The 25,121-nt window shown below is 37.6% G+C and overlaps 1 protein-coding gene across 1 annotated transcript in view; it reads left to right on the forward strand.

Moving 5' to 3' along the window:
* Window positions 1–7,481: 7,481 nt before the first annotated feature.
* SLC35F5 (solute carrier family 35 member F5) overlaps window positions 7,482–25,121 on the forward strand; it is a 35,218-nt gene continuing 17,578 nt past the window's right edge. Inside the window, exons 1-9 of the mRNA XM_048079613.2 lie at window positions 7,482–7,590; window positions 10,077–10,147; window positions 12,277–12,353; window positions 16,181–16,322; window positions 17,477–17,620; window positions 19,785–19,847; window positions 21,397–21,478; window positions 22,793–22,983; window positions 24,427–24,508. Of these exons, the coding sequence (XP_047935570.1) occupies window positions 16,188–16,322; window positions 17,477–17,620; window positions 19,785–19,847; window positions 21,397–21,478; window positions 22,793–22,983; window positions 24,427–24,508 (697 nt within the window). The 5' untranslated portion in view covers window positions 7,482–7,590; window positions 10,077–10,147; window positions 12,277–12,353; window positions 16,181–16,187. The remainder of the gene's footprint in view (window positions 7,591–10,076; window positions 10,148–12,276; window positions 12,354–16,180; window positions 16,323–17,476; window positions 17,621–19,784; window positions 19,848–21,396; window positions 21,479–22,792; window positions 22,984–24,426; window positions 24,509–25,121) is intronic.

A 25,121-nucleotide genomic window follows, 5' to 3' on the forward strand; every position in this document is an offset into this window, starting at 1 on the left:
GGAAGAAGTAGACTGAAAAAGTGATGACTTAAATAGAAACTCGGTTTTCTGGACAGAGCCAAAATCTGCAAAAGTCACGCTGTCTGGAGAAACACTGAATTCCTGTTAAAGCTTGCTTTTGCATTCAGAAATACTTGTCTGTATGCTACTATTCTGTGATTTCTCGTAACAAGTATGTCTTGTTCCTTTATAAAAGTTTGTGTGAGGGCATTAGCGGAGTGATGCAGCAGTATTCCCAGCCCAGCCAAATGCCGTCTGATTCTCTGACTTTGTATTGTACCCGTACTGCACAGACTCCACACGCTCACACCTGGGAGATGAGGAATAAAAGCACGTAGCTTGGCCACGGTCAGGAAATCTGTGCTTTCTTATGTAATAGAGCTGTTCTTACATGTTCCGAGTTGTACCTACTTTCTTGGCTGGAACAAATTTGCATTACTACCTTCTTCATAAGACTTCTAGATAATACACACTTAAGAGGAGTGAAAACTTCAAGCAATCACAGTTGAAGAATCCACTTGCCTTAGTGGATGCATGGAAGGCATCAACTTCCATGTTCACCATGTCATGAAAAATTGATTCAACTAAAACTCATAACTTGCAAACATGTAAAACACCTTTTTTATCTTAGTGTTTTTTCTTATTATTTAAAAATGTCAGTCGTGCTAAATCACACCACTAAGTCTGAAGTTTAGCAGGCACTGCAGGTATCTGTAACCACTGAGATTTCCAGCAAAGCAAAGAAGCTCACTGGAGTAAAACCAAGCCTTGAAGAAGTGACAAGTACAATTGCAAGAGAAGTGCCAGATCACAGATTCTTAGAACACAGGAAATAAATATCCAAGAGGGCCACCTCAGAAATGCAGGAGCATGATGATTCATAGAGCATGCAATGATGCCATAGCTTTTTGAGCAAAAGCCCTGCTGTGACAAGCCTTTAGAGTTACTCAAACATTTGAAGCTGCAAGCAATTGAATCTATGATAGGTAAACAAGTTAGTCTCTGTTCTGAAACACTTGTTCAGGCTTTAACAGATGTTCACCAACTTTTGAGAAGGTTTTGCTGCCAATATTTGACCTCCCATTCTAAAGTGCTTTTCATAAGAGGATGCTTTAGAAACACTCACATTGTACCTTTTGGGCATTTTTCCTTGTTTTGTGGCTTTTGGAAAAAAATATGATCTTCAGTTGATTCAAACTACTGACTCGTCGGATTAGCTTTTAGAAGAAAAAAAAATTAAAGACCACAAATATCCTTGTAGTGTCATGTTATTATTCATTTTGTATTTAGTTCAAGAAATTAGGGGAGGAGACTTTGGAGCTCACATAGACAGATGCCCTTCTCTGGATCAAGCAGAGTGCTAGTGAAAAATGGTACCAGCCTTTCCAATCGGCTGGATATTACAGCATCCACAGTTCTATTGGCTAAGCTATGAATAAGTACTCCCTAATTTGCTTTAGACGAAATGAGACGTAACTAAAAATATCCTCTCTGATGGGTTAAATAATGTGTCTGCTTCCTCTCTAGCAGAATAAGGAATGCTCTCTCCAACAGAGCTGGGGACATGCAGCATCTTTTTCAATTATCACAACTATGTGGAGCCCAAGTTTGACTATTAGTCAAGTAGGTCAACAGTGGAAACCCTTCAAAAACACTGTGTTCCTTACAAAATAAATCTATTTCTAGTGACAATGCTGCATGCGTAAAAGTGGAAAAAATTTCAAGGCACTATTTCTGAATGCTCAGTACTTCTACAATAGGTTTATTCAGTCTATTTGGTAATACATAGAGAAAGAAACTCTGCCATTTCTGTGAACTTGACATTTCTTGCTTGTCCTGCTGAAAGACTGCAGGAAATTTTCCAAAAATAATACTTTAATCAAACATAAAAAATAATAAAAGTTGATTTGCAGTTCTACATTGTTGTGTTAGACATCACCAGGATTTTAAGGATGTCTTTGAAGAAGACCACAGAAAATTTGTGAGAATGTGCTCGTGTGTAGTATCTTAAACATAACAAAACCAACAAGCATTTTATCCAAGTGTTTCACTCACTCTGCTGCTTTTGAAAAACTGTACTACGCAAATACTGTGGCAAATGTTATTAATGAATGTGTTAAGTGAATGTGAAATTATAATGAATGTGTTAAGTTGGGCAACATTTTATAGACAAACAGGTAACATGAATTGTGTTAGCCCTTACTGCAAGAACGAGGACATTAGAATAGTTATTTGGAGCACTACATGCTTTTTCAAGTTGGTGTGCTAGCTTGAAAGCCTGACAACTTGAAAGCCAGCTAGCTTAACCTTTAATGACAAAATGTTTTGAAACCTTACTATCTGAAGACAATGCACTGGCAAAGCCCAAAATCCATAGCACTGTCAGTGCAGTTTTTCCTCTGATAAACTTTTGGTTTTGGTGTAACTTAAGAGTCTGCACTGAAGAGACTATAGCTACTTTTTACTTTACAGGATGTGAAAAACAGAAACTGTCCTGGATTTCCCTGTGGAATAACTTCCAGTTTAATCCCTTTGCATGTTCTACATATAGAACCTACATACACAGTATGCCTCCCATGGCAATGCTGCGAGAATCAGTACAGAACATTTGTTCCTTTGCTTTAGGCCCTTTTTATGAGAATGCCTGACTTATCTTGAATATCATGCATGCCCAGCAAGGGATCAGTTAACTATTAGCATATTGGGCAATACTTCAATTCACTTTCAATCGTACCTTATGTTGCAATTAGCCTCAGTGAATCACTGTGATTATTCATACAGGAATGTACAAAAACACAAATATCAAAATCTGTTCTATGTTCTCTTGAACATACAGGGTCAGATTATATGCAAACCACATAGCATTGTGCTAAGGAAACTGCCTGGCTTGACGTTTAGAAAGTTGCTTTTCTGGGAATATTCAGTGTAAGTAAAAATCACATTCAACTCCCCATCAAGAAACATTTCTTTTTTCTGATTGAATCTCCAGACAGAGCAGGTACCCACACATGCACTTCAGCTCGCTTTTGGTATTCTTGCCAACACGTGTGAAGGTTACGCATGCAGTCCCTTCCTACGCTTATTATTTTTCTCAATAGCATGGTGAATGTGGGATTCAGAGCACTTCTGAAGGCTTACTTTCCATTTACTTTTTGTTTTGCTTGGACAGGCTTCCAAATGGTCTTTTAAATTGCCTTTTCTAACAAATTAATTATGATCACAATTTATCAACTGAAAATAATTGAGTAATAGCAATTTAGTAGTATTTCCAGTTTGGGAAATCCCATTACCAAAAATAATAACAATAATAATAAGCCTGTAAGAGTAAAGAGACTCAAGTAAGTGACAACAGCTATGCCAGATAAGTTGTTTTACTAGTCTGTAATCTCATTAGTAGATAATATTTGCAAGTAATGTTCAGTAGGAAGCAGAAAAGGCTCTGGAGTCCAGTTCATTTTCTAAAGCTATTAAAAGCAATACCTGATAAAAAGCTACATTGCAAAAATATTTGTGGGTTTTGCTTCTAAGACATCTGCAGCATAACATTTTTCCTTTAAGTACTGGTAGTTTTCATACTAATGAGCATACATTTTATTGCAAATAATACATTTCTAAGCACTGAAGTCTTACAGCTTTGTCATATGATGAAACAGGTAATAGTAACCATATAACAGCTCAGCAAGGGTCGAAAATACGAAACGTTAGTAAATATATAAAAGAAGACTGAGAGCAACGTGGAAATCATAATTATCATAGTCTGACTCAAAATATGCCCTGAATTTGATGTTTTAATTTCAGTATCTCAGAAATTGGATCAGAAGTCTGGGAAGGCAGCAAAGGTAGTTGAGCAATAGAACCATTGCCTCAAGCAGTGGTGGTTTCACGCAAAGCGGGACTTGGGATGCGAGGACACATCAAGGACAGCTGACGATGACTATGATGACTTTAAAACACAAATGGTGCAAAGAAGGTGAAGTGGAACAGCTAGTAGAAGCTATGCAATAAGATTATTAACCAGAGGGCTAAGAAAGCAAAACAAAGCGTTTTCTTTTACACTGAGAAACTACCTAAATAAATCCTTAGCAGTTAATGTTTTACAGTACAACTGGGTTTAACAAAGGAATTAGACAAGTTCATAGGTCCATCAGGGACTATTAAATATGTTGGCTGAATTACAGACTTCCAGATAAGGATGCTGTAAACCATTTATTTCTAAAACCCACAAGGATGTTCCATAGAAACAACTCCTGTGTAATTGCCCCATTTCCAATACGCTTTTCCCAGGTATCCATTACCAGTTGTCATAGAGACCTGATTCTGAGGTAGATGGATTTTTGGTGTAACCCAACAGAATAATGCAAACACTCTGCTGTGTTCTCTACCAAGTCTAGCCCTGCACACCTGGACTGCATCCTTCCCCCAAGGAGAAAAGAAATTGATCGAAACTGAGTTTTTCAGTTTAAATTTTAGTATAATTTCTTCTGCTGCTTAGTCCTTTACATCTTATTCATCAAAGATCTGATCCAAATCCTTCTGAAGAAAGCATTTATCTAAAATAAACAGATAAAATTTCTTTTGTAAAGTTCTAATGTGAGACTTACTGAAGTATTTTATTTCCTTTTTGGGATCTGATCCATTTCATCCAAATCAGCTATTACGTTCTTGTAAGTAGAACATGCAAGAGCAGCAACTAAATTCTAATTCTCTTTATAAATGCAATTTAGCAGGTCTGTAAAATAAAATCGAGGATATTTTCTCTTATGAAAATATTACAGTGCAGCTGGGAAGTAGATATAATTTTGCCTTGCCTATAAATGTGCTATTTATGTAACTGTAAAATATTCACCACAACAGATATAAATATGCAATATATGTATACTGGCAATATACTTAGAGTTTTATTACATGGGATTACTCAAACTAATTCTAAAAGGAACAGTAAAAAAAGGGGAAATCATAGTAGTTTCTTTCGGAGAAGACACAAGATCATCATGTGTACTTGTACAATAGGAAGCAAATTACTTAGTCAAGAGCTAAAAATATGAGTCCTGTGATATTTCTAAGTGTAAAAAATGCAGGCCTGTGGGTTTCTTACAATGTTGACCCATTTTTATTCAAATGCCTCAAGAACCACAGCCTAAGTGCCTCATCATGTGATGAAGAAATGTCTGGCACTCCACCTTAAGATCTGCAGTTTGCTTGCCTCAGTCAAAATGTTTAAAACTAAAACAATACCGGCTTGGATTTAGCTGTGTTGCTGCCCTGAGGTGCGAACTCCATAGCCTCATAAAGAAGAAAACTTGCATACGAGGGAGGACATATGAAGCTACGCTCAGAAAGACAGTTTCAATTCATCATTGGGATTTCGTATCCTTTCCACTAAGAGACTGAGAAGAAAATACATAAAATTGGTGCATCTCCAGATATTTTGCCGTCCCTTTCACCAGTCCCTCCACTTTCCAGGTACAACAAACTGAGCTGAGCTTTATTATGCTAGGCCTTCAAAGGTGAGGTCACTTTTTCCAGAGTTTTTCTTCCACTGCATGATCAGGTAGGACAGAAAACATTGGGAATCTGCACTTTTTGTGTTGCTGTGGGTGCTCTTTCTGTTCACGTCAACGTATGCAGCTTGATTTTAGTAAATTATAGAACAATCAGTTAATTTTAATATGTTGTGCATAAAAATTTCAAAAATTTTTTTAGTGAAAGCACCATTAGTTATAAAAAGTTGTTATGTGTAGTCTCTCTGTCAGTGCTGTAGTCATAACTTTTTGGCCGTCTTCTCAGGTTTTGCCACATATTAACTAGGTGACCTTGGATAAGCCATGGAAGTTTACCAAGTTCCAGTATAAATACTTAGAGGAAGGATGTGCAAGATCAAAATAAAATTAGATGCTGTGAGATGCGTACACACTTTCATAATTACATTTTATATTATTTTCAGCTCCTCCAAATTCCACAGAAAGCACTATTTCTAGAGAACTGTTTTTTTTTTTCCCTACAGCTTTAACTAATTAATTTTATCTATAATCTCTTTTGAAAGTTGTGAAGTCAAAATTTAATAATAAAAGCACCATTCTGCATATTTTGTCTTGAAGGCAGAAGACAGTAAGGACCGAAGCACAACATATCAATACAGTATCAGTTATATATTCAATATTTTTTTTTGAAATAAAAAGTTTAAACCAAGAGCATAATTCACTGCATTCCCTGTATTGTTTAAGCTGTAAATGCTTCAAGGCAGGTACTGTTTATCATACTACTTCTAACAGTTTTATGTGGCATCAAACTTGTTGGATGTCTCTTAGTGCTACCACATGCAAATAAAAATACAGCTATATTAAGAAATGAAGACTCACTAAAAGAAAAAAAAAGTTTAATTAGGACTATAATTTCTTAGTTCTTTTCCTATTAAGAAGCAGCTTTTCTTTGTATCGTCAACAGCTTATGCATCTCAAATGTAACGTAACACTTTGTCTATCCACTTTCACATTTTTATTCCGTTAAAACTGTGTTGATAGCAAAGTAGCAATCTATTTTGAGAATTTAATTAGTTGCCGCTACTTCCTGGTCCTCTGAGATTTTGTATCGCAGGCTGCAGAGATCTATGTCTTCATGAAACAAAGCTTCTGCCACCTCAGTGTATTTCAGGACATTTCTCAAGGGCCTCGCTCACTGTTTTTTTTTTCTTTCTTTCTTTCCTCTTTTTGACGTACTAGTTTCAAGCTCCCTCCCACTTCTCCAATCTAGTTCTTTAGCTTGTGCTGTTCCTCCGTGCGTTGCTTTGGTTTTGACCTGCTTATCTCCCTCCGGTATCTCGCTGTTTGGAAGAGACCGCATAAACGCTGGACGATGACTTCTAACCGAAGGAAATTCTCTTCCATCGAGGCTGTTTTGTCCTATTTCTTTTCTGGGAGCAGGCTGTATGGTTCTGCTGAAGCCCGCAGCCGCCCTGCTCTGCACAACCTGGCACGGCGCTTCCCAGCCACAGGGGGGTGACCGATGCTTCTGAAGAAACAACCAAAAGCCCCGTTTTACCACCCCTTCTCCCAAGCCCAAGAAATCTGGGTGTAGTGAAACGGCAAGGTTTCAAAGCTGTTTATTTATAATTATTTAGCATGCTAACGCAGCTAGCCCGGCCGGCGAGGCAGGGCTCTGCCGAGCACCTCGCAGCCCCTTCCTCCTCCGGACGCCTGCTGAAGGCCTAATGCAGCCCGAGGGCGGCAGTGGGGAGAAAAGGCCCGCAGAGGGCCGTACCGAGAGGCGACAAACCCCCTCGGGCTGCGGGGTGCGAGGGGGAGCCCCAGCGCCGCCATTTCGGGTTGAAGGGCGCTGCTCCCGCCGAGGGGCGCCCGGGCAGGGCTGGCGGGCGGCTGGACGGGGCCGGGAGGCTCGATGGGGCCGGGCGGCTGCACGGGGCTGAGAGGCTCGATGGGACCGGGAAGCTCGATGGGGCGGGACGGGGCGGTCGCTCCCGTGCTCGGGGCTGGGCTCTCTCCGCGCCTCCATCTTGAGAGGGAGGGCAGGGGGAGGGCAGCGGGCGGCGCCGCCGCCGCCGGTCGTAGCTGCGGGCCCCCCGGCGGCGCTCAGGTACCTCCGCCGAGGCGGGCAGGGGGCTGCGGCGAGCCCCCCCGAGCGGCTGCGGGCGGTGGGTGGTGAGGGGAGGCGGGCAGCGGAGCCCCCCCGCCCGCTCGGCCCTGCCGCCGGGGGGGTGCCGCGGGCCGGAGGCCTCGCCCGCCCCGTGCCCGAGCCGAGGGGGCCGAGCGGGCGGTGCGCGGCCGTGCCCCGCCGGGAGCCGCCGTTCCTCGCCCCGGGGCTGCTGGGGGCGTCCGGCGGGGGTCGGCCCGGCGGGAGAGGCCCCCCCCGGTGGGCCGTAGGGCCGCCTCCCTCCACGGGTCGTGCGGCCCCTGCTCGGCCCGGCCCGGCCCCTGCTGCCGGTGTCCCCGCGGTGTGCGGTGTTTGCTTTGGGAGGGCAGGAAGAGCCCGTCCTTCCTCCCCCGTGAGCCCCAGGCTGTGTTTCTTTCCCCTCGGCCGTCTCCTTGTTCTGGGGCTGACTCGCTTCCCGCTCCTCGTTCCTGCGGCTTTCGCCGGAGATAAGCGGGAAGGAAGGGAGGAGAAGCCCCCGTCCGGGCTGTGCACGCCTGTGTCTGGTTTTGGTGGTTTTCCCCGCTTGCCTGGAAGGCTCAGCTTTCAGGTGGCGGTGACATGCGATTCTGAAGGCTGCTGTGCTTGTTCTTATCAGAGGTCTGCGGCTGTTTATCCCGTGACAAAGTGCGATATGTTTAGATCTGGCAGGATTACACGGGTAACCTGTGAAGTAGATGTCACTTGTAATTCTTAGCTGTTACTAAATGTATAACTACAGGTGTTTAACAGATGTGTGCTGCTCTGTACATGATAACAGTTAAAGAGCTCTGGCAGCTTGACATTATTTTTTTCATCTCTTTTTTATTGGAAGGAAGGAAGAAGCAAGGCAATGTCAGTTTCACTTGTCAGCTTTCACTGCCAACCTGAAGCTACTCGCTAATTCCTGCGGTGCTAGGGGCGTGTGTCCAACGGGGTACAGTCATGCAGGGATGCTGGCGGACTGGAGCTCTGCGGTTACATGCTGGAACAGCTGATAGGCACTGCTACGTAGGCAATAGATTAGTATAATGCATTATTCAAAAGTCATGAAAAAAGTTTGCATAAGCTTAGTTTTCATATACAGAAATAGTAAGTACAGAATTAGGAAACATTTTGAAGTGTTCACATTATACCTTAGGTACCAGGATCCAGCTGTACCATAACAGTTTGAAATATTACGTAGATTTTCCAGTATGGTCCACTAGCAGATTCCCAAAGTACCTCTTTATGTGAAGTTAAACTCTCTTTTTTTTTTTTTTTTTTTTGGTAGCAAACTTGGTGTGTTCTCTGTGCCTATTTTGGGCTTGTATAACTTTTCATTTAGCTAAGAATGGTGATCTTTACCTGCAGTACCTGATACTGGCATGAAAAACTTAGTTCAGTTTCCTGTTTTTCAGTACTTTGCTTCATTATATTCTGCAGGAAACTTGCCCTGCGTGAAGATTACAGGGCTTTAAGGGAGCACGATTGTCATATTGCATAAGTCTCACCTTACCATCTCTTTTGAAGATTTTTGCTTTTACTATCATCCAGTGATACCTCTTGAAAGTTCAGTGGAGGTCAAACTTGTGTTAGTTGAACATTGCTTTAATGTATATTTCCAGATTTAGAAGGAGGGAATGTCAGCCACTTTACCTTCAGTTTTTTTTTTCTGATTAGTCAAAGCAGTGTCTCTGTTTGTCTTATCTTGAAAGTAATCAAACACAAAGTGAGAATCACCTGACGGTGACAGTACATATTCAAGGAGGGGGGTTGTATCCCAGAACTTGTATGATTGGAGCAGCCAGTATAACTGGAAAAACTAAAACTGTTTCTTCTGTGTGCAAGCCCTATCTTGGTATGTTGTCTCTTATATTGTATGTGAAATAATCTTGAGTAAATACAAGGAGGAATTTCAAGTTGACTTGTCCGCACTATAGCTTGTGACTGAGCTTCTCTTCTGGGTCTCTTGTTATTCTTGTTATCAAGTACTTCTTCAGAGGTTTTGTTTGCTTTGTAAAACAGCTTGGGGCAATAATCTTGTGCTGCAATGATTTTTTCAGTTCTTGTAATGACCTCTTCCCTAATCATCAGTAAATCAAGAGTGATTTCATATTTTGTGAACTTCATGTAGTTTTCCTTTTTAGGGTTGAACTCTTGATGTGGAAAAAACATGATAGTGTGCCCAAGGAAATACTCAGTGCTATAGAAACAAGATTGCACATTAAGTACCAGTAGTGGAGTTATACGTGCTGTCCTAGACATCACTACTTGCATTTTTAACGTAGTAAGAGTTGGACAGGCCTGTTGTGTACATACATTGTGGATTACATTTGAGAGACCATTTAAAAAAAAATCTTTTGAGCATCATAAAGTGGTGGTGACTCAAGTGATCTAAGATACAGTATGTTAAAAAACAAAATACAGCGATGTGACAAGGAATGTTAAGTACTTTCTTTTTTCTTCTGCAGAAGACCTTCATGTAACTGGCTGAAAAATGGTTCTACAAGATGACAACCCCAACTCTAACACTATTGAAATGGTAAATAAAATTAAAAAGACTTTAAAAGATAGACGTGCTGTTTGCTGAAAATCATAATGGTATCAAGAAATGCATTTGAAATGAATATTCCCTCAAATGTCTCATTTCAACCAGTATCTTTAAAATTATACTGTGTGGAAATGACATTTTCCTATAACGGAAACAGAAGGCAAACGTAGACTAAAGTGTCTACTAGATTTAATAGGGTGGAATATTTTATTTACTTCTAAACCATCATTTCTATTTCATCCTATGTGTCATCTGGTAGCTTAAATTTATCATGGGTTTATGCACTTCATGAATTTAAGTGTTTTATAATGGGGAAGCCGTGTTCTTCAAGAGAAAGACCCTTCTCTTGCATGGTTCTCAGTTTAGGTCTCAGATGTGATATTAATATGCTAAACTATTATCCTGGAATGAACTTATTCTTGCTAATAATCATTGAAGGGAGTTCTGTGCGACCAGCTCCACAAGGTCTACAGCCCACAGCACATCTTGAGGGCTGGTAGGGGGTAACATACAGTTCTTGCATGATAACTAAATTTGGGTGTAAATTCTGAACATGGTTACTTGAGTACAGCTAATATGGATTAAGTAGGGATGGAAAATATGCAACTGAATGGTATCTTTAGCCTAGTGATATTTCATTTAGTGTGCATGGAGAAAAGAATTTTTGAGCATCTTTTTTTCTTTCTGTTTATTTCTGTTAATGTTATATACAATTACTTCTTTTGGGAGATAAATTAGGCCTGAACAAACTGCTTGAACTTTTTCTGGATAAATATTTTCTGGTTTAGGTCCTGATTATCTGAGATGCTGATTGTAATCTCCAGTTACATTGATAGCATAAGGAAAATATGACCAGCAGCTGTTTGCATGTGAGGGCACTGAACTAGACAGGCATCAGAAAGTACAGTGTGTACATTGTATATGTGGTATGTGAAATGGATAAGCACATGCCTGTGTCTTCAAAGTGCATCTTCAAAACTGTTTTGACTTGTTTTAGTCATTCAGAAGACTGTATGGTGAAGGGATTGAATTTGCTGGATGCTAGGCAGTGTGTAAATCTTGATGAGTTCAGTGGGGGCTGAATTATAAACTTACGTGATCTATCTTTATAGTCTCCCTCTTAATCTAATTTAAAATAAATGAGAAGCATCAGTTAAACTCTTGTAGGAGGTAAAAGTTAATAAACTTTTAGGCAAGCGTGAGAGGTAATCACAGGCAAAATTTCAGCTAAACATTTAGTGCTGCCCTTACTGCTACATCTTCTTATACACAGTAATTTGTTACTTACTGATACGGGGTGCACATATATATATAGGGTGTATGATACCGAGCATCCCTATATAATGATGAGCAACATGTAAAATCATGTTTCCATGAGTAAGAAAAGAAAAAACCTTCCAGCACTTCCGAGCAATAAAACTTGCAGCTTTATTATTCTTGTTTGTCAGTTCCAGTTTGGTTGTGCATCCTTTTGTTGTGCATCATATATTTGCTAATGTCTGGATTTGCATATGGTTAGATATTAGATGGGCTCCTGGTTTGTATAGTATAACGCTTTTCCTCAATCCCTAACATATTATGGTTCTTTTTCTATATAACAATTAAAAAAAAAAAGTGTTAATAATAATACTGTATCAAAGCAAGGAAAGATGATGCACTTACACCAGAAATAATGTGGAAGTGTGCCATCTGTCTAGGTTTTTTAAAAGGCTGAAAAGCCTATATGCTCTTCCACTGCTTTCCTAATTCTAACACTTCAATTTTTGCTTAGGAACGTAGGCTTGAGAAACAAGATCTTTCACTGCATTGCTTATAAAATTAGAACTAAATATTGTCATCTTCTTCCTTCTCATGTGAGCCTCTTGCATTCAGTTAATAAGGAAGGGACAATGTTCTTTGAAATAAAGATAGTAAATGATCCTGTTTTCATGCAATTCAGTGTTGTCCTCCCAATATTTTTTATGTGGACCAATTGTTGAGGTTCTATATTTGTATATCTCTAACATCTAGGACTTGAGCTGCAGTAGATGCTTGTTGAACTTGCAATTTTAGAAAATATTTTGTGAAGCTAATTGTATAATATATGCACACATTTTTCAAAATGTTGTCTTTCTTTTTAGGAGACTATCTTCACTGTGACGTGATGTGTGAAGTTTGTTAGCATTTTTTTGTTTGTTTTTTACACTTATTGTGGAAGGTATGTATGCGAAAAGTAAAGCTTATTCTTTCTATGTTCTTTTTTTATTGTAGTTTATTGCTGTCAATGTGCAGAAGCCAAATATAAAGAAATGTGTGGAATTGTTATTTCATTGCAAGTTTGGAAATACCAGTGATTTGTCAATAAGTTGAATAATGTGGCTGTCTAAAAATTCCCAAAATACTAGTTTCTATCTGTCTTTGCATTCTGTGTGACGTTTTACAGGTTTTAATTCTATCCTAAAACTTTTTATGTAACATTCAGTAGGGTTCTGCTGTTCTTTTTTATTTGTCTTTTGATAAATTGTGGGTGAGGTATGAAAAATCAGGTACTAAAAAGGACATTGTCCTAATGAAAGAAATGCAAATTAAAAAACAATGTTATAGACACTTTGGTATTGTCACTTAACCATTTTTTAGTCATCTAGTAGCTTGAAGATGCATCTTACTACATGATCAAGAGTTGGTAGTCACCTTTTCTTGTTAAACTTTTTTTTCTTGTTATGGGAGAATGATGCAAAGAGAGATTTATTAGGCACCCAAAAATGTTAAACAGATACCTTGCAAATCAGATGAGCAGGCAGTAGCTGCTATTGCGGTAACATATTAAACCCCTCAATTTTGAGGTGTAAATATGTGCTTTTTAATTTGAATTTTAAAATCTACGTAAAGGTAGAAAAGAAAATGTGTAACATGTACTTATGCTCCGAATAGCTTCATATGTAACCTCTAATCTGCAGAGTACAAGGAATTTTATTGTCCTTTACTTCACTCCCACTGAAGGATCCTCATGCTAGGAATTTGTAGGAGTCTAACACAGCCAGGTTGGATACGATGTTCAGCAGCTACACTGTGCACACAGTCTCTGCACAGACTACACGTGCTGTATGCTTTGACACGGTTTGTGGTGCAAACAGAAGAGCTAGTTGTGTAAGCATGTCATGTAGAGATTTCAAATCCACTAGGCAACTGCTGTTCCTTCCTGTTTCCAGCTACCTCTCCCCGTCCTACCCACACCACATAAGTGGTGAAAGGCTGGAGTAGTTTCCACTTCTGTTATACCTTACCACTGTTATTTTGTCACCTGGTAGCCTGACAAGGAGTGAGACTTTTCTTCTAGCTCCTTTGGAACTTCTTTATGCTCCCCTTCCATTTTGGCTGCATGTTATGAAAATGTGGGTGATCTGTAGGCTGCATATAATAAAATGTAATACAATGCCTTGTAGGCTATTAGTCATAATAAAATGGAGGCAAGGTTGGTAGAGCTTAGTACATAGTATCTATTAAACTAATTCTTAACAACTCAAAAAACTCACAAGCTCTCAGGTACAAAAATGTTTCTGTTTGCGTACTTGGTTTTAAAATAATATACTATTTATTTTCTCTTTGAAAACAAATGTTTTCTTCTTTATTCTGTATTGCATAAAAACTGCAGTTCCTTGCTGAATCTTTCATAACGTTGCTCCTATCTACTTACAGACTTTTGCTTTCTTTTGTCAATCCCACCATTTTATCAGAAAAGCAGAATAATTATCCAGAAGTAATGCCCACACATGGAATATACGAGCATAGAACTAGTGGTGTAATTATACTTCAGGAACTCTGATGACTTTTTTTTCTTTGGAAAGAAGCCCTTTGAGAAATGGAGAAAGAAAAAGTGTCTAGATTTGAATGTGGCAGAGAGTATATAGCAAAGGAGAGGCATGAGGCAAACAAAGGTGAGAAACAGTGTAGCGGTCTGAAAAGCACTTGTGCACATGTAAACATGTAAATAATTAATCTGAAGAATAGGCTAGTCTGAAGGAAAAATCCTGTAGCTTCCTTGCTGAAGATGTTGTGGCACTGTCTCCTTCATAAAAAAATGTTCAAGTAATGAAAAGGCAGTGAGTAAGGATATGTTGACGTGTGGAATAAACAAAGTGTAGTGTAGTTTGAAGTCGTATAACTTTATTAGCAAAGCAGTTCACCTCTATTACTGGAAGAGTCAGGATTTGCTCCATAAAGGTGAATTAGTTCTCAGTTCCTTGAGTTTTTTCAAAGATAGTGAGTTATGTTTTTATGTTGATAAATAGCAGGGTATGCTATATATTCTGTAGCGAATCAACTCTTAATGCATTTTCTTAAAATAGACCCAAAATAAGATAATGTTAATCATAGGACTACCATGTGCGTATCTCACAGAGTTTCATTAGGAAGTATTTGAAAGAGTCTACTATGAGTGGACAGAGGTATGAGATGTCCATCTCTGACACATACCTAAACTTGTGTTTGAAGCTTTTAATCATAAAGTTGAAAGTTTTCCTAAGTTTGGGTCTTATAATCAGCAGTCATTAAGCTGTATCTCAAATCTGAATCTTCTACTAGCGTTAGTGAATATAAGTGCATGTAGGTCTGGCACGTTCGTGATTAGCACTTGAGTTACAACACAACCATTATTTTTAAAAGCTTCCCTGTCTTTATTTTTTATTTTTGTTATTTTTTTGAAAGTACTTTATTGATCTCCTAATGTTTACTGAAAATACTGAAATTAATACTTAATTTAATGCAAGTTGTGCAAAGTCAAGCCCTCTAAAGTCAGGATGTGCCACTTCTTTGGCCAACCCAAACAAAAGCACTTCTGTTCTCATGTTTACTCTGTGATTTGAATAAAACAGAAGTACTCTGCCTACTGAGAGAAAAGGAGAGCAGGTTGGTCTACGCACTGCTATAGTGCTCATCTCCTGCATACATTTTTCTCTTCAGAATTTTCTGTTGAGCAGGAGTAGGAGTATACTCCTAATCTTTCAGTACAAAAAAAAAAACAAAAGCAGTTGAGTAAAACATTTAAACTGAGCTGGGCTTTTCTGGTAACTCACTAGAATTGCTTTAATTGAGACCTTTCTATTAATACCTTGGACAAAGATTTCTAAGGTCCATGAAAAGGCTAATAGGCTTGTGTCTGTCAAAATCTGAACTTTTTATGTTGTGATTTCAGGGAAGTCTGTATGGCTTTCATAAAGCTGTACTAGATGACAAGCCTAAACTTTGTGGCTGTAGTTTTGACTTCTCAGCATATGAAGTGTTTATAAGTGATTATTCCTATGTGTAACATAGCAGGGGCACAGTCAAAATCATAATCAAAACGTTTGTGCTTTTTTATCTTAACCAGGCAAATCTTTCTGTTGTGTACATGCTTACTGTTAGTTTGAAAGTTTTTCGCTAGAATTGGTGCATGCCTGTACCTCATGAATTATGTATATATATATTAAAAAAAGTTATAAGATAATATATAAAAACAGTTCAAGTACATGTGTAATCTGTTTTTTTTAAGCTTAAAAGTAGGTATTTTTTTCACATTTTACATGTGGAGGGATCATAATTTACTAAAATGTGTTGCCATATCTTCAGAAATGTTTGAAGAATCCTAAAGTTTCTGACTACTGTTAGTTGAATTGTATTTGACATAACATGCCAAACTAATTCCTACTGTAAGCTTAGAGTATCTGAATTTACAGAAGTGCAGTGGTTTGAAATTTTGCAGATCTCTCAGCATAAAAGTTCCAGACATTTTATGCTTTACCTACTTTTGCTTGTTTCAGTGGTAGAATGGTAAATAAATTCTTGAAAAGCCTAGACTGACATTTTAATTGTCTCTTTCACTGAAAGTCTCACGCCGGATATGTCAAAGATACCCTTTCTAACAAGCATACGCATCTGCTTCCTGGCATACTGGATCTATTTTATATATGCAGCATTTGGTCTTTCCTACCCTCACTGTGATTTTTTTGTATGTTTTTACATTCTTGTTTGTAATATTTTGGGTTTTATTTCTTTATTAATACTGAACAGGTTACAAATGGTGTGGGTTTTTATCATGAATCGAATGAGCTCCCAGAGCAGTTCATCCTCTCAGCGCAGGCGAATGGCTCTAGGAATCGTCATTCTTCTCCTTGTTGATGTGATATGGGTTGCCTCTTCGGAACTCACTTCTGTAAGTATTGTTCTGTGAACCTTAAAAGAAAATAAAAGCCTATTTAAGAGAAAAATCCAGGGGGAACATGGTCACTTAGGCTCAGTAGGCATTCTAGTGTAAGGTCTGACATTGTTTTCAGTACGGGGAAGAGAGTGTCCTCCTTAACTGAATTACTTTTACTGGAATTACTTTACTGGATTACTGAAATAACCTGTATACATTAAACGTTATGAGCACGCACAACTCAGTGACTACTGCTTTCAATATAGAAGGTATTATTGGCAATTTTAAAATGAAATAACATAAATTCATAAATGTGCACAGTAACTTGGGAATTCATTTTGTTTATTGCCATATTGATTAAAATAACGCCTCAGCTTTTCCTGAGAAGTAGTAAACGAGTTGTAGCATTACAAGTTAGGTAGTATGGTAGATTTTGGTATGGACCGTCTAGAAGCCTTGGATTAAAGCACTCATGGGTCACGGAGTTAAGCCCTGCAATTGCAGACAAGCTTGTCGTATTCTAGTTGATATATTCACCATCTTAAAACTGGTCTGGTATTTACTTCATGTTAAGTTTTAGGACCTAAAGCAAAGCTTTAGCAATGGAAATTGATTTTTTTAATAAATTCTTCTTAAATTCAGGTTTCTGAATAGTTATTATGTTTTGTGACAGTTCTGAAACTAAGCATTTACAAATATTTGTGCCTTAATGTGCTATTATTAATGTAACTTTTTTTCCAATCACCTGGTGGAAACACTGTTGATTCTGAAATATTACTTAGAATAATGTTCTCTAGTTTGTGAATACTATGTTATTGGTTATAAAAGTCATTTTTCGTTTAGGAAATGTTTGTATATGAGTGTATCTTTGGTCCTATTTGAGTTGTATAGCATATATCACTATGTTGCTTGATAAGTAAAAAAAAGTAGAAAGTAGCTTTCCTCTGCTGGCATAGTGTCTTAAAAGATGGCATTTAAGATGCTTTGAGAAAGGATATCTCCAGAATAGGTGGGACCACTTGTCTTTTGGTTATAGTTGCCAATACTTGCAACGTTATGACTTTGGAAACCAGACTATCCTGGACTATATACCTGAAACTGTTCATTCATTTTTATGAATTCGTACCTAACTGGTAATTTTGGATACTGCAATTATTTTCTTTCCACAGTATGTTTTTACAAAGTACAACAAACCTTTTTTCAGTACGTTTGCAAAAACATCTATGTTTGTTCTATATCTCTTGGGATTTATTGTTTGGAAACCGTGGAGGCAACAGTGTACTCGTGGGTTTCGTGGAAGGCATGCAGCTTTTGTAAGTACTTTAACTTACATAACCGTTTCGATGTCTGTAGAAATTTGTACAGAATTATTTAAAATAAGGAATAAAAAAAGGTGGAATTTATATACTTGCTAAATAGTGCTTTAACAAAAGCAGTTATAAACTGAATCACGGCACAGGCTGAGGTGGCAATCATTACAGTAATAGTCTTGTGAGGAAAAGAAAATGAAGGAAAAAGCAGTATGAAATATGTGAGGAATCATAAGAAATCCTCTACTAAGCCAGGCCATGTGCCCATTTATCCTGGTGTTTTACCTTGGGCAGTTGCAGAGGATGATTCTTTTCAAGAAGAGCTTACCTGTTTCACTGTTGTTGGTTTCCTTTTACTTCCCCAACGTTTATAACCAATAGAATTAGTATTTGAACGTAGTAGTTGATTTTTTGACTTTTTCAAAGAGGTTTTGAGGTTTTTGGCATCATATATAGGAAAGGTAGTAGAATTGTGACTTTTTTGCTGTTAATGCTCACCAAAAGTAAGTATTGGCAACCTTTTATCCATGTGAATGGCCTTCTGTTGCCCATCTTAGAACTGGGCACAGTTTGTTCTAGAGTCTAAAATTATGACAGAAATAGAGGCATTTTCCAAGGAATTGAGAGATGTTGGGAAGAGCTCTTGTTCTGTGCCAGTGTTTCAGAATGCTGAGCAGCAGGACTCAGGAAGCAGTAAGACATTTAGCCTTATCCTAATCTCACATTAAAATAACAGAAAAGGTGATCCAAGAACATGCTGTTAATCAACATGTCTCGATTAGAAAAGAGCTTGGATGAAAGGAATATGTTGGATATATATGGATATATTGAGCGTCACTGATAGTGATATTTTAGGTGTAACATACTTAAAAGTCACTGGGCTTAATGTCACGTAAAACATTGCAGTTAAAACAAACTTGTTTTAAAAACTTGTGTTAAACAAATGGAAATCATTTAGAGTTGAATGATATCTTGAAATATTTTTTGGTAGGCCTTATGCTGTTTAGAATCTGCACAAGGTAACTGGGAAATAAACAGAATTTACAGGTTCTTTACTGGCAGAAATGACAAGGATGTGATGAAAGCACTGAAGGATGATTAGTTGTACAGAGCAGTTGAACTGAGCAGGTTTACTAATCTGAGCAGATGAGTAGAATAAGTGTCTCTCTCCTATAATGACTAGTAGTGGTTATATTGACCACCTGAAGACAGTGCAGTGCTATGTCAAAGAAAGAGATAATACTTAATTCTCATATGAACTGGGCAGCAACGAGTAAGATCGCTGATTCTGTCCCGTTTTGTGTGTGGCACTCATGGGACTGCTTCTGGAATCCTGTAATTTTCCTTTTATTTTACCCTCTAACGTTAATTTTTAATAACTTGTAGGAAGTAACCATTGCTTTTGATGTTTAGATACTTTGAAAGAACAACACAAAGGACTGTAGAGTGCAGTGAGAAGTAAGATTTTTTTTTTTCAGAGACTTTTGAAGAAATTAGTTAGATATTCAACTGCATAATTACTGTAAGTGCCTTTAAAATGCCGTGTGTTTATCAGCCTGGAACAAAAATGATGTATTTATGAATTTTTATTTCAACAGTGATCGTTTAGGCAAACACGGTTTACTTTAAGCCCTTTTGCACATTAGAGACTTTGTAGATTTAGTACCAAAGTGGTAGAACAGCTCAGCTGCAAGTCAGGGAACAGGGGGTAGCCGTGCTTGTAAGGATGTAGAAAGGAAGAGGAAAAAGGATAGCTGACCTTATCCTGACTTAAGTCTTGTTAAAACTGAGGCAGAGTTCTCTGTTTTTACGCAGAGGAACTTTGCCCAAATAAAATGGCGAAACAAGAGGACTATTGTAATGTCTGCACAATAACTTAGTGCAACATCTCACTGACTGAACTTTGTAGGTTTTGGCTTTCTAACAGGCTGATCTTGCAGTGACACCTGGGTAGTTGAATTCAGTGGGGTTCTCCAAGAGGTAAAGGGAATTACCAAAATGGAGTTCCTTACTCAACTTCTAAGCCCTCTTGGTTTTGGGGTGGGGGTGTGTGTGTGGGGAGAACTGTGACAGAAATATGGAAAAAGGCATTAAAAAACGTGTTCTCAAAAAAAAACCACCCACAGATTGTCTTCATAATTGTTACATTTAAGGTTCTTTTAATTAGTTTGCAGATGCTGAAGGTTACTTTGCTGCTTGCACAACAGATAATGCTGTAAACAGTTCTCTGGTAAGTTCCATAAGTTTTGAAGCTCAATGCTTTGTAGTAACATGACACCATTATCCTGACTTCTTGCCTTTAAAATATCTATGTACATGTAATAGTTCTTGGCAAAGGGGCTTGGTAGCTCAAGTATTTTTTAAGCACTGCAAATAATGCTGTTACTTATTATGAGAAATAGAGGTTCTCAACTTGATAAAACATTTACTTAAATGTTTCTGTAGTAGTTCGTGAAAGAAGTATTTGTCGTAAAAAGGAAACCTTACTGTATTCAGCTTAGTAGCTACCAAAGCAAAATGTGGAGAGCTAGTGGTAAAGCCGAACATCTTCCAAGACAAACACACAAGAGCATCATTCAGTTGGTTCAGTATCTTGTGTGCTGTGATCCTGCATTGCAGTTTGGAAGAGAAATGGACTGCCTTCTTCCATCCAGTGGATGAAGTGATTACAGTTTACTAAATCAAATGTCATTGCTGATAATTCTGCTGATAAGCCAGATGTCATTTTTGCAATGATTTTCATCATCCACAAATGATGTTTTTTTTATGCCCCCGTTGCTCACAGACTGCTGGCTAATCTGCATGTTTAAATTGGAGACAACATCCAGAAATGGATCCAAAACACAGAACATCATTAAAGCTTGCACTGCTTCTGTAATAAAGTAGGGGAAGACAATTGAGTGTTGACAAACTGTGATACGTAACTTATATTTTCTACTGAATGAGAAGTTGGAGAGTTTTTTTTTCAGAAGTATTCTTCAATATTTCTTTTTCAACTTAATTTATCTCATTTAAAAATAATCATGTTAGTCTACTTGGTGCGTAAAGATCATCTGACCTTAGAAGAAAGATTCACTGTCAACCTTGAACAATTTTGCATTAATATAAACACCCACAAAAATTCTAGTCCTAAGGAAGGAGCCTAATAAAAATGCAGCTACCAGATTTTCTTTTTTTTATTATTTCACTCTTACAGCTTATTAATTTAATTTAAATAAGCAGCTTAACTCTTGCATTGTTGGAAATATTTTAAACAATTAAAACTTCTGCAAAGTGTCTTGTATACTGGAGGTCTTTTCCCATTTTTTTTTTTTGACGTTTAGTTCTAGTTCATCAGTTTTTGGGAAATGAGTATGTATTCAATTTTCAATGTATTCAGTGTATGGGTATTCTGTATTTTATGTTTCTAGTTTAGCATTTGGACAGAGCCTATAGATCTACTGACACTTATGTGATTTTTTAATGATTTTTTTTAAATTTTAAATCAGTAGGTTTGGATTGTGGGGGAACGACCTTGGTGACCTTTGTGTTCATGAGGATTTACACAAACGCACACAGTTATTTGCATGCTGCATTTTACCAGTATGTTTAATGTAAAATACAGAAAACATGAGCATTCTTGACAAGCCTATCTGCTCTGTGTAAAAACATTCAATTAAATTTGATTCTCAATATTAACCAAACTTTTATTTTGTATTTATTTTCTAATAAATTAATTCTATTGCTTATAATTTAAATATCCTGCTTAACTTTATTTTACGTATACTGATTCATTTCAGAGTGAACCTTTATATGTTCCTGTAAAGTTTCATGATTTGCCAACTGAAAAAAGTGGCAGTAATAATAGTGATGCAGAGAAAAGTGAGTAAAGATTCTTTGGAATGCTGAAATGCTAGTTCTTTGATTTTTTTTTTTTTTTTTTTCCCCCATTTGTTGGTATAACTGCTGTCATGTTGCAGGATTGACTTTTTTTTTCCTCCCCATCCCCTCCCCTTAAATCTCATGTTGCATGAATTGCAGTCTCATATTTGCTTTCAGGTAGAGAAAACATAGGCCTATCGTTCAGTTTACCTTTCTTGGTCACTACAGATCCAGCCTATGTTTATCTCAAGGGACCAGCTGGGTTCAGTACTTGTGATTCTTTCCTTCTGGGCTTGTATGACCAGCAGCAATGAGTCAGCCTCTGGAAAAACAAGCTATTGTCCTTTTTAGAGCAGGAGCAAAGCAGTCAAAGTAAGAATTTTAAGTCTATGTGCGTTCTGATTTTATTTAAGCCTCACTATCTTGTGATAGTAGCTGAAATGGGCCTAACTCGCCCAGATAATTAAAGAAAGGTTGGCTGTCGAGAGTCCAGTTATCTGATCCTCAGCAAAAGTCCCTGCTTATAAAGGGGAAAGTCTCTTTTAATTTCTAGATGAGAGATGTTTGGAACCACTTTAGTAGGTTCTACTGTCCGGTGACAACAGGCACCAATCCCATGGTGGTTGAGCTAGAGCTTTTACCCCCTTTTTTTTTTTTTTCTAATTTAGGAAATGAGGTATTGTTTCATATCAAATCAAGTTAATATTTGTATGTAGCACATACCGTTTTCTTTCCATAGGAAAATAATACTACAGTAATCTTACAAGTAAAATCTGAAACTGTCTAGTCCTGATACTCGGATTAGTTAGGGGGTGAATTTCAAATGAGAAAGCGACCTTATGATCTCTGCTAAACTTTGAGGTCTGCTGGACGCTGTCATCCTCTGAATAGAACACTGTCCTTGCAGTTAGGTATAGTTGTATATAGAGTTTTTGGTTAATTTTCTTTAGCTGATTAATAGTCAATCTTATATGTAATATTTACCAATACAGAATCGTTCCTACCCAAAAATTCATTGTTGCCTTCTGGGATTTTTTTTTTTGAAAGGGAGAAGGGATGCTTTTTTTTTTTTTTTTTGTGGATGGATGGACAACTGTACTGATTTAAAACAAAAATTGTGCTTTGTCTTGGTAGCAGCCTGCCAAATAGCAAAATACTACTGTAAGAAATGAAAACAGTGGCAAGTGTTCTATTTGGATAAAAAAAATTGTTATTATTTATGAATTATTTAGAATCATAATTTTTATTGCTTGTTGTGGGTTTTTTTGAACGGTTTAATGATCATGTACAACTTTTTTTCTTTTTGTCCTTAAGCTCCCAAAAAGCCTCGTGTAAGGTTCAGTAATATTATGGAGATTCGACAACTCCCATCAAGCCATGCACTGGAAGCAAAGTTGTCTCGCATGTCATATCCAACGGTTAAGGAGCAGGAATCAATATTAAAAACTGTAGGAAAGCTCACTGCAACTCAAGTAGCAAAAATTAGCTTTTTCTTTTGCTTCGTGGTACGTGCTCCATTCTCTTAGAAAACTACAAATGTAATTAAAGCTTATATAATAATAGTGAAAATTACCTGTACGGTATTGAGATGACTTGTATTCTTTCTGTCTTTTTTTGTAAAAATACTGTAACTAGTAAAACCTGTCTTGTGCTAGACATAAAGGTGGAACTTCTTAAAGGATGGGTAACAAAAAGAGATCTAGGGTGTGTAGTTAACTGTAAGGTCGGTTGTAAGATACATCATGCTGTCGTGCCCTGTTGTCCAACGCTGGACACGTTTGATACAGCAAAATCTGGGGCTATGTATAAGGGTTGGTCGTACCTCCAGTGAGACTTCATGAAATGGTTAAATGTTACTGTGGCTTCTTTCCGTGGACCATCACAGAAAGAGTGCCATCTTACGTGGCATTGTGCTCTTTGATAGCATGAAGAGAAGATGGTTAACTGTACTTCAGCTCCACTGAGGGCTGCAGGTTTTTCTTAGGAGACTATTGGTCATTGGTGTCTCTGCATCATGCCTCAGTGCCAGAGGGAGAGAGCTAATGGTGGCAGGATTTTTAAGAGACAGTAAAAATGTATAGGGAAGAGCAGTGAGCTTTTCTAGGAGTGAGTAGCTTCACTGAAGGTTACACATAGCGTGGACCTGCCAGAGCTTTTCTTCAGCGAGTGGTACTAAGTAAACATTAAAACCCAGTAATTAGTACTGTTGATGCATGGACCAGAAAACAGTGATAAAACTTGCTGTGTATACATAATGTGCTTACAGCAGCAAGAGAAAAATTAGTCTCTTGTGAATGATTTTTTGGATGGTTGAAATACTTTTTCTTAGAAGTTATTTAGAATTATGTGTCTGAATAAATTTCCATATATACACACATGCAGAATTTTCTAGAGTAAAGTCATTATGTTCAAAACAATCTTTTTATGCCATTCATGGATGCTGCTATTACTAGAATATGTATGTATTTATTGGACAGTATAAATATTCCTCTCCAAGACTTTAGAGAGTGGTAACTTCTCTGAGAATATACCTGAAATTTTCTTAATAAGATATTAATCAAGAATTTTATTTTTTAAACAAGCAAACTTGCTGCTACTTATATTTTGAAGGAATTGACAGACATGAATCTTTCCAAAGTGTTTTTGTATTAAATGTGATGCTTATTTTTTATACTGGAGATTAGGCTGACTAAAGTCCCATGTATCACCAGAAATTTCTTCACAGCCCTTGTGTGCTAATCATCTCGAAGCACTTACAAAACATGATAAATGTATTTTTAGATACCACAGAATAACTGTTATCATTTCATTTGAATTATTCAATTATGCTTAATTTTTGAAGTATGTTATTTCAGTGTCACGCACATGTTGAATGTGGTCAGTTTAACTGTGTTCTACTCTTGCCTGCCATGTAATGTAACCACTGAATTATTTTTCTCGTCCTCCAGTGGTTCTTGGCAAATTTCTCTTACCAAGAAGCCCTATCAGATACTCAAGTTGCTATAGTTAATATCTTGTCTTCAACCTCTGGTAGGTTTTATTTTTAAGATCATACTTGTGTTATAAGGCTGTTTAAAATTCTTTTTGGTTACAGTATGCTTGTGTAATGTTTTAGCTGTGGTTTTGGGGGATTCAAACCATCGAATGCATGTATTTAAAAATGTCACTATGTAATTGCAAGGTTTTAGGCTTTCTTTATGATTCCCTTGCTTTTTGCATTTCAAGGAGTGTGTGTAAATATAAAGTCTGTATATTAAATAACTATGCTTAGTTAGTATGCTTAAATAACTAGTGGAATATGTTTGAAGGAAGGGTGGTATAACTTTTTGTCAAAACAGGTGCAATTCAGAGTAAAGTCCTCTTGCTAATTATTAGTTTAAAAAAATGGGGTTTGAGTGTATAGAACTTAAACCGCCTAGATATTGTACATATCACTTGTTTTTTTGAAAGGCTCAAATATGAGCTTTAAAACCAGCAAATTATGTTCATGTTTTGAGGTGTAACTTTTGCTTTATGAAGTCAGTTTTAAAGGCACAATTACGCATTTTTGACTGACTTTTTAAGCTTACTGCAGTTTTTGTTAGTAATTCAGCCCTTCTCAGAGTTGAGTGTGTATTTGTTCATCTGAGGATTCAGACCATGA

The sequence above is a fragment of the Anser cygnoides genome, chromosome 6, assembly GCF_040182565.1.
Source record: "Anser cygnoides isolate HZ-2024a breed goose chromosome 6, Taihu_goose_T2T_genome, whole genome shotgun sequence".
Lineage (NCBI taxonomy): Eukaryota > Metazoa > Chordata > Aves > Anseriformes > Anatidae > Anser > Anser cygnoides.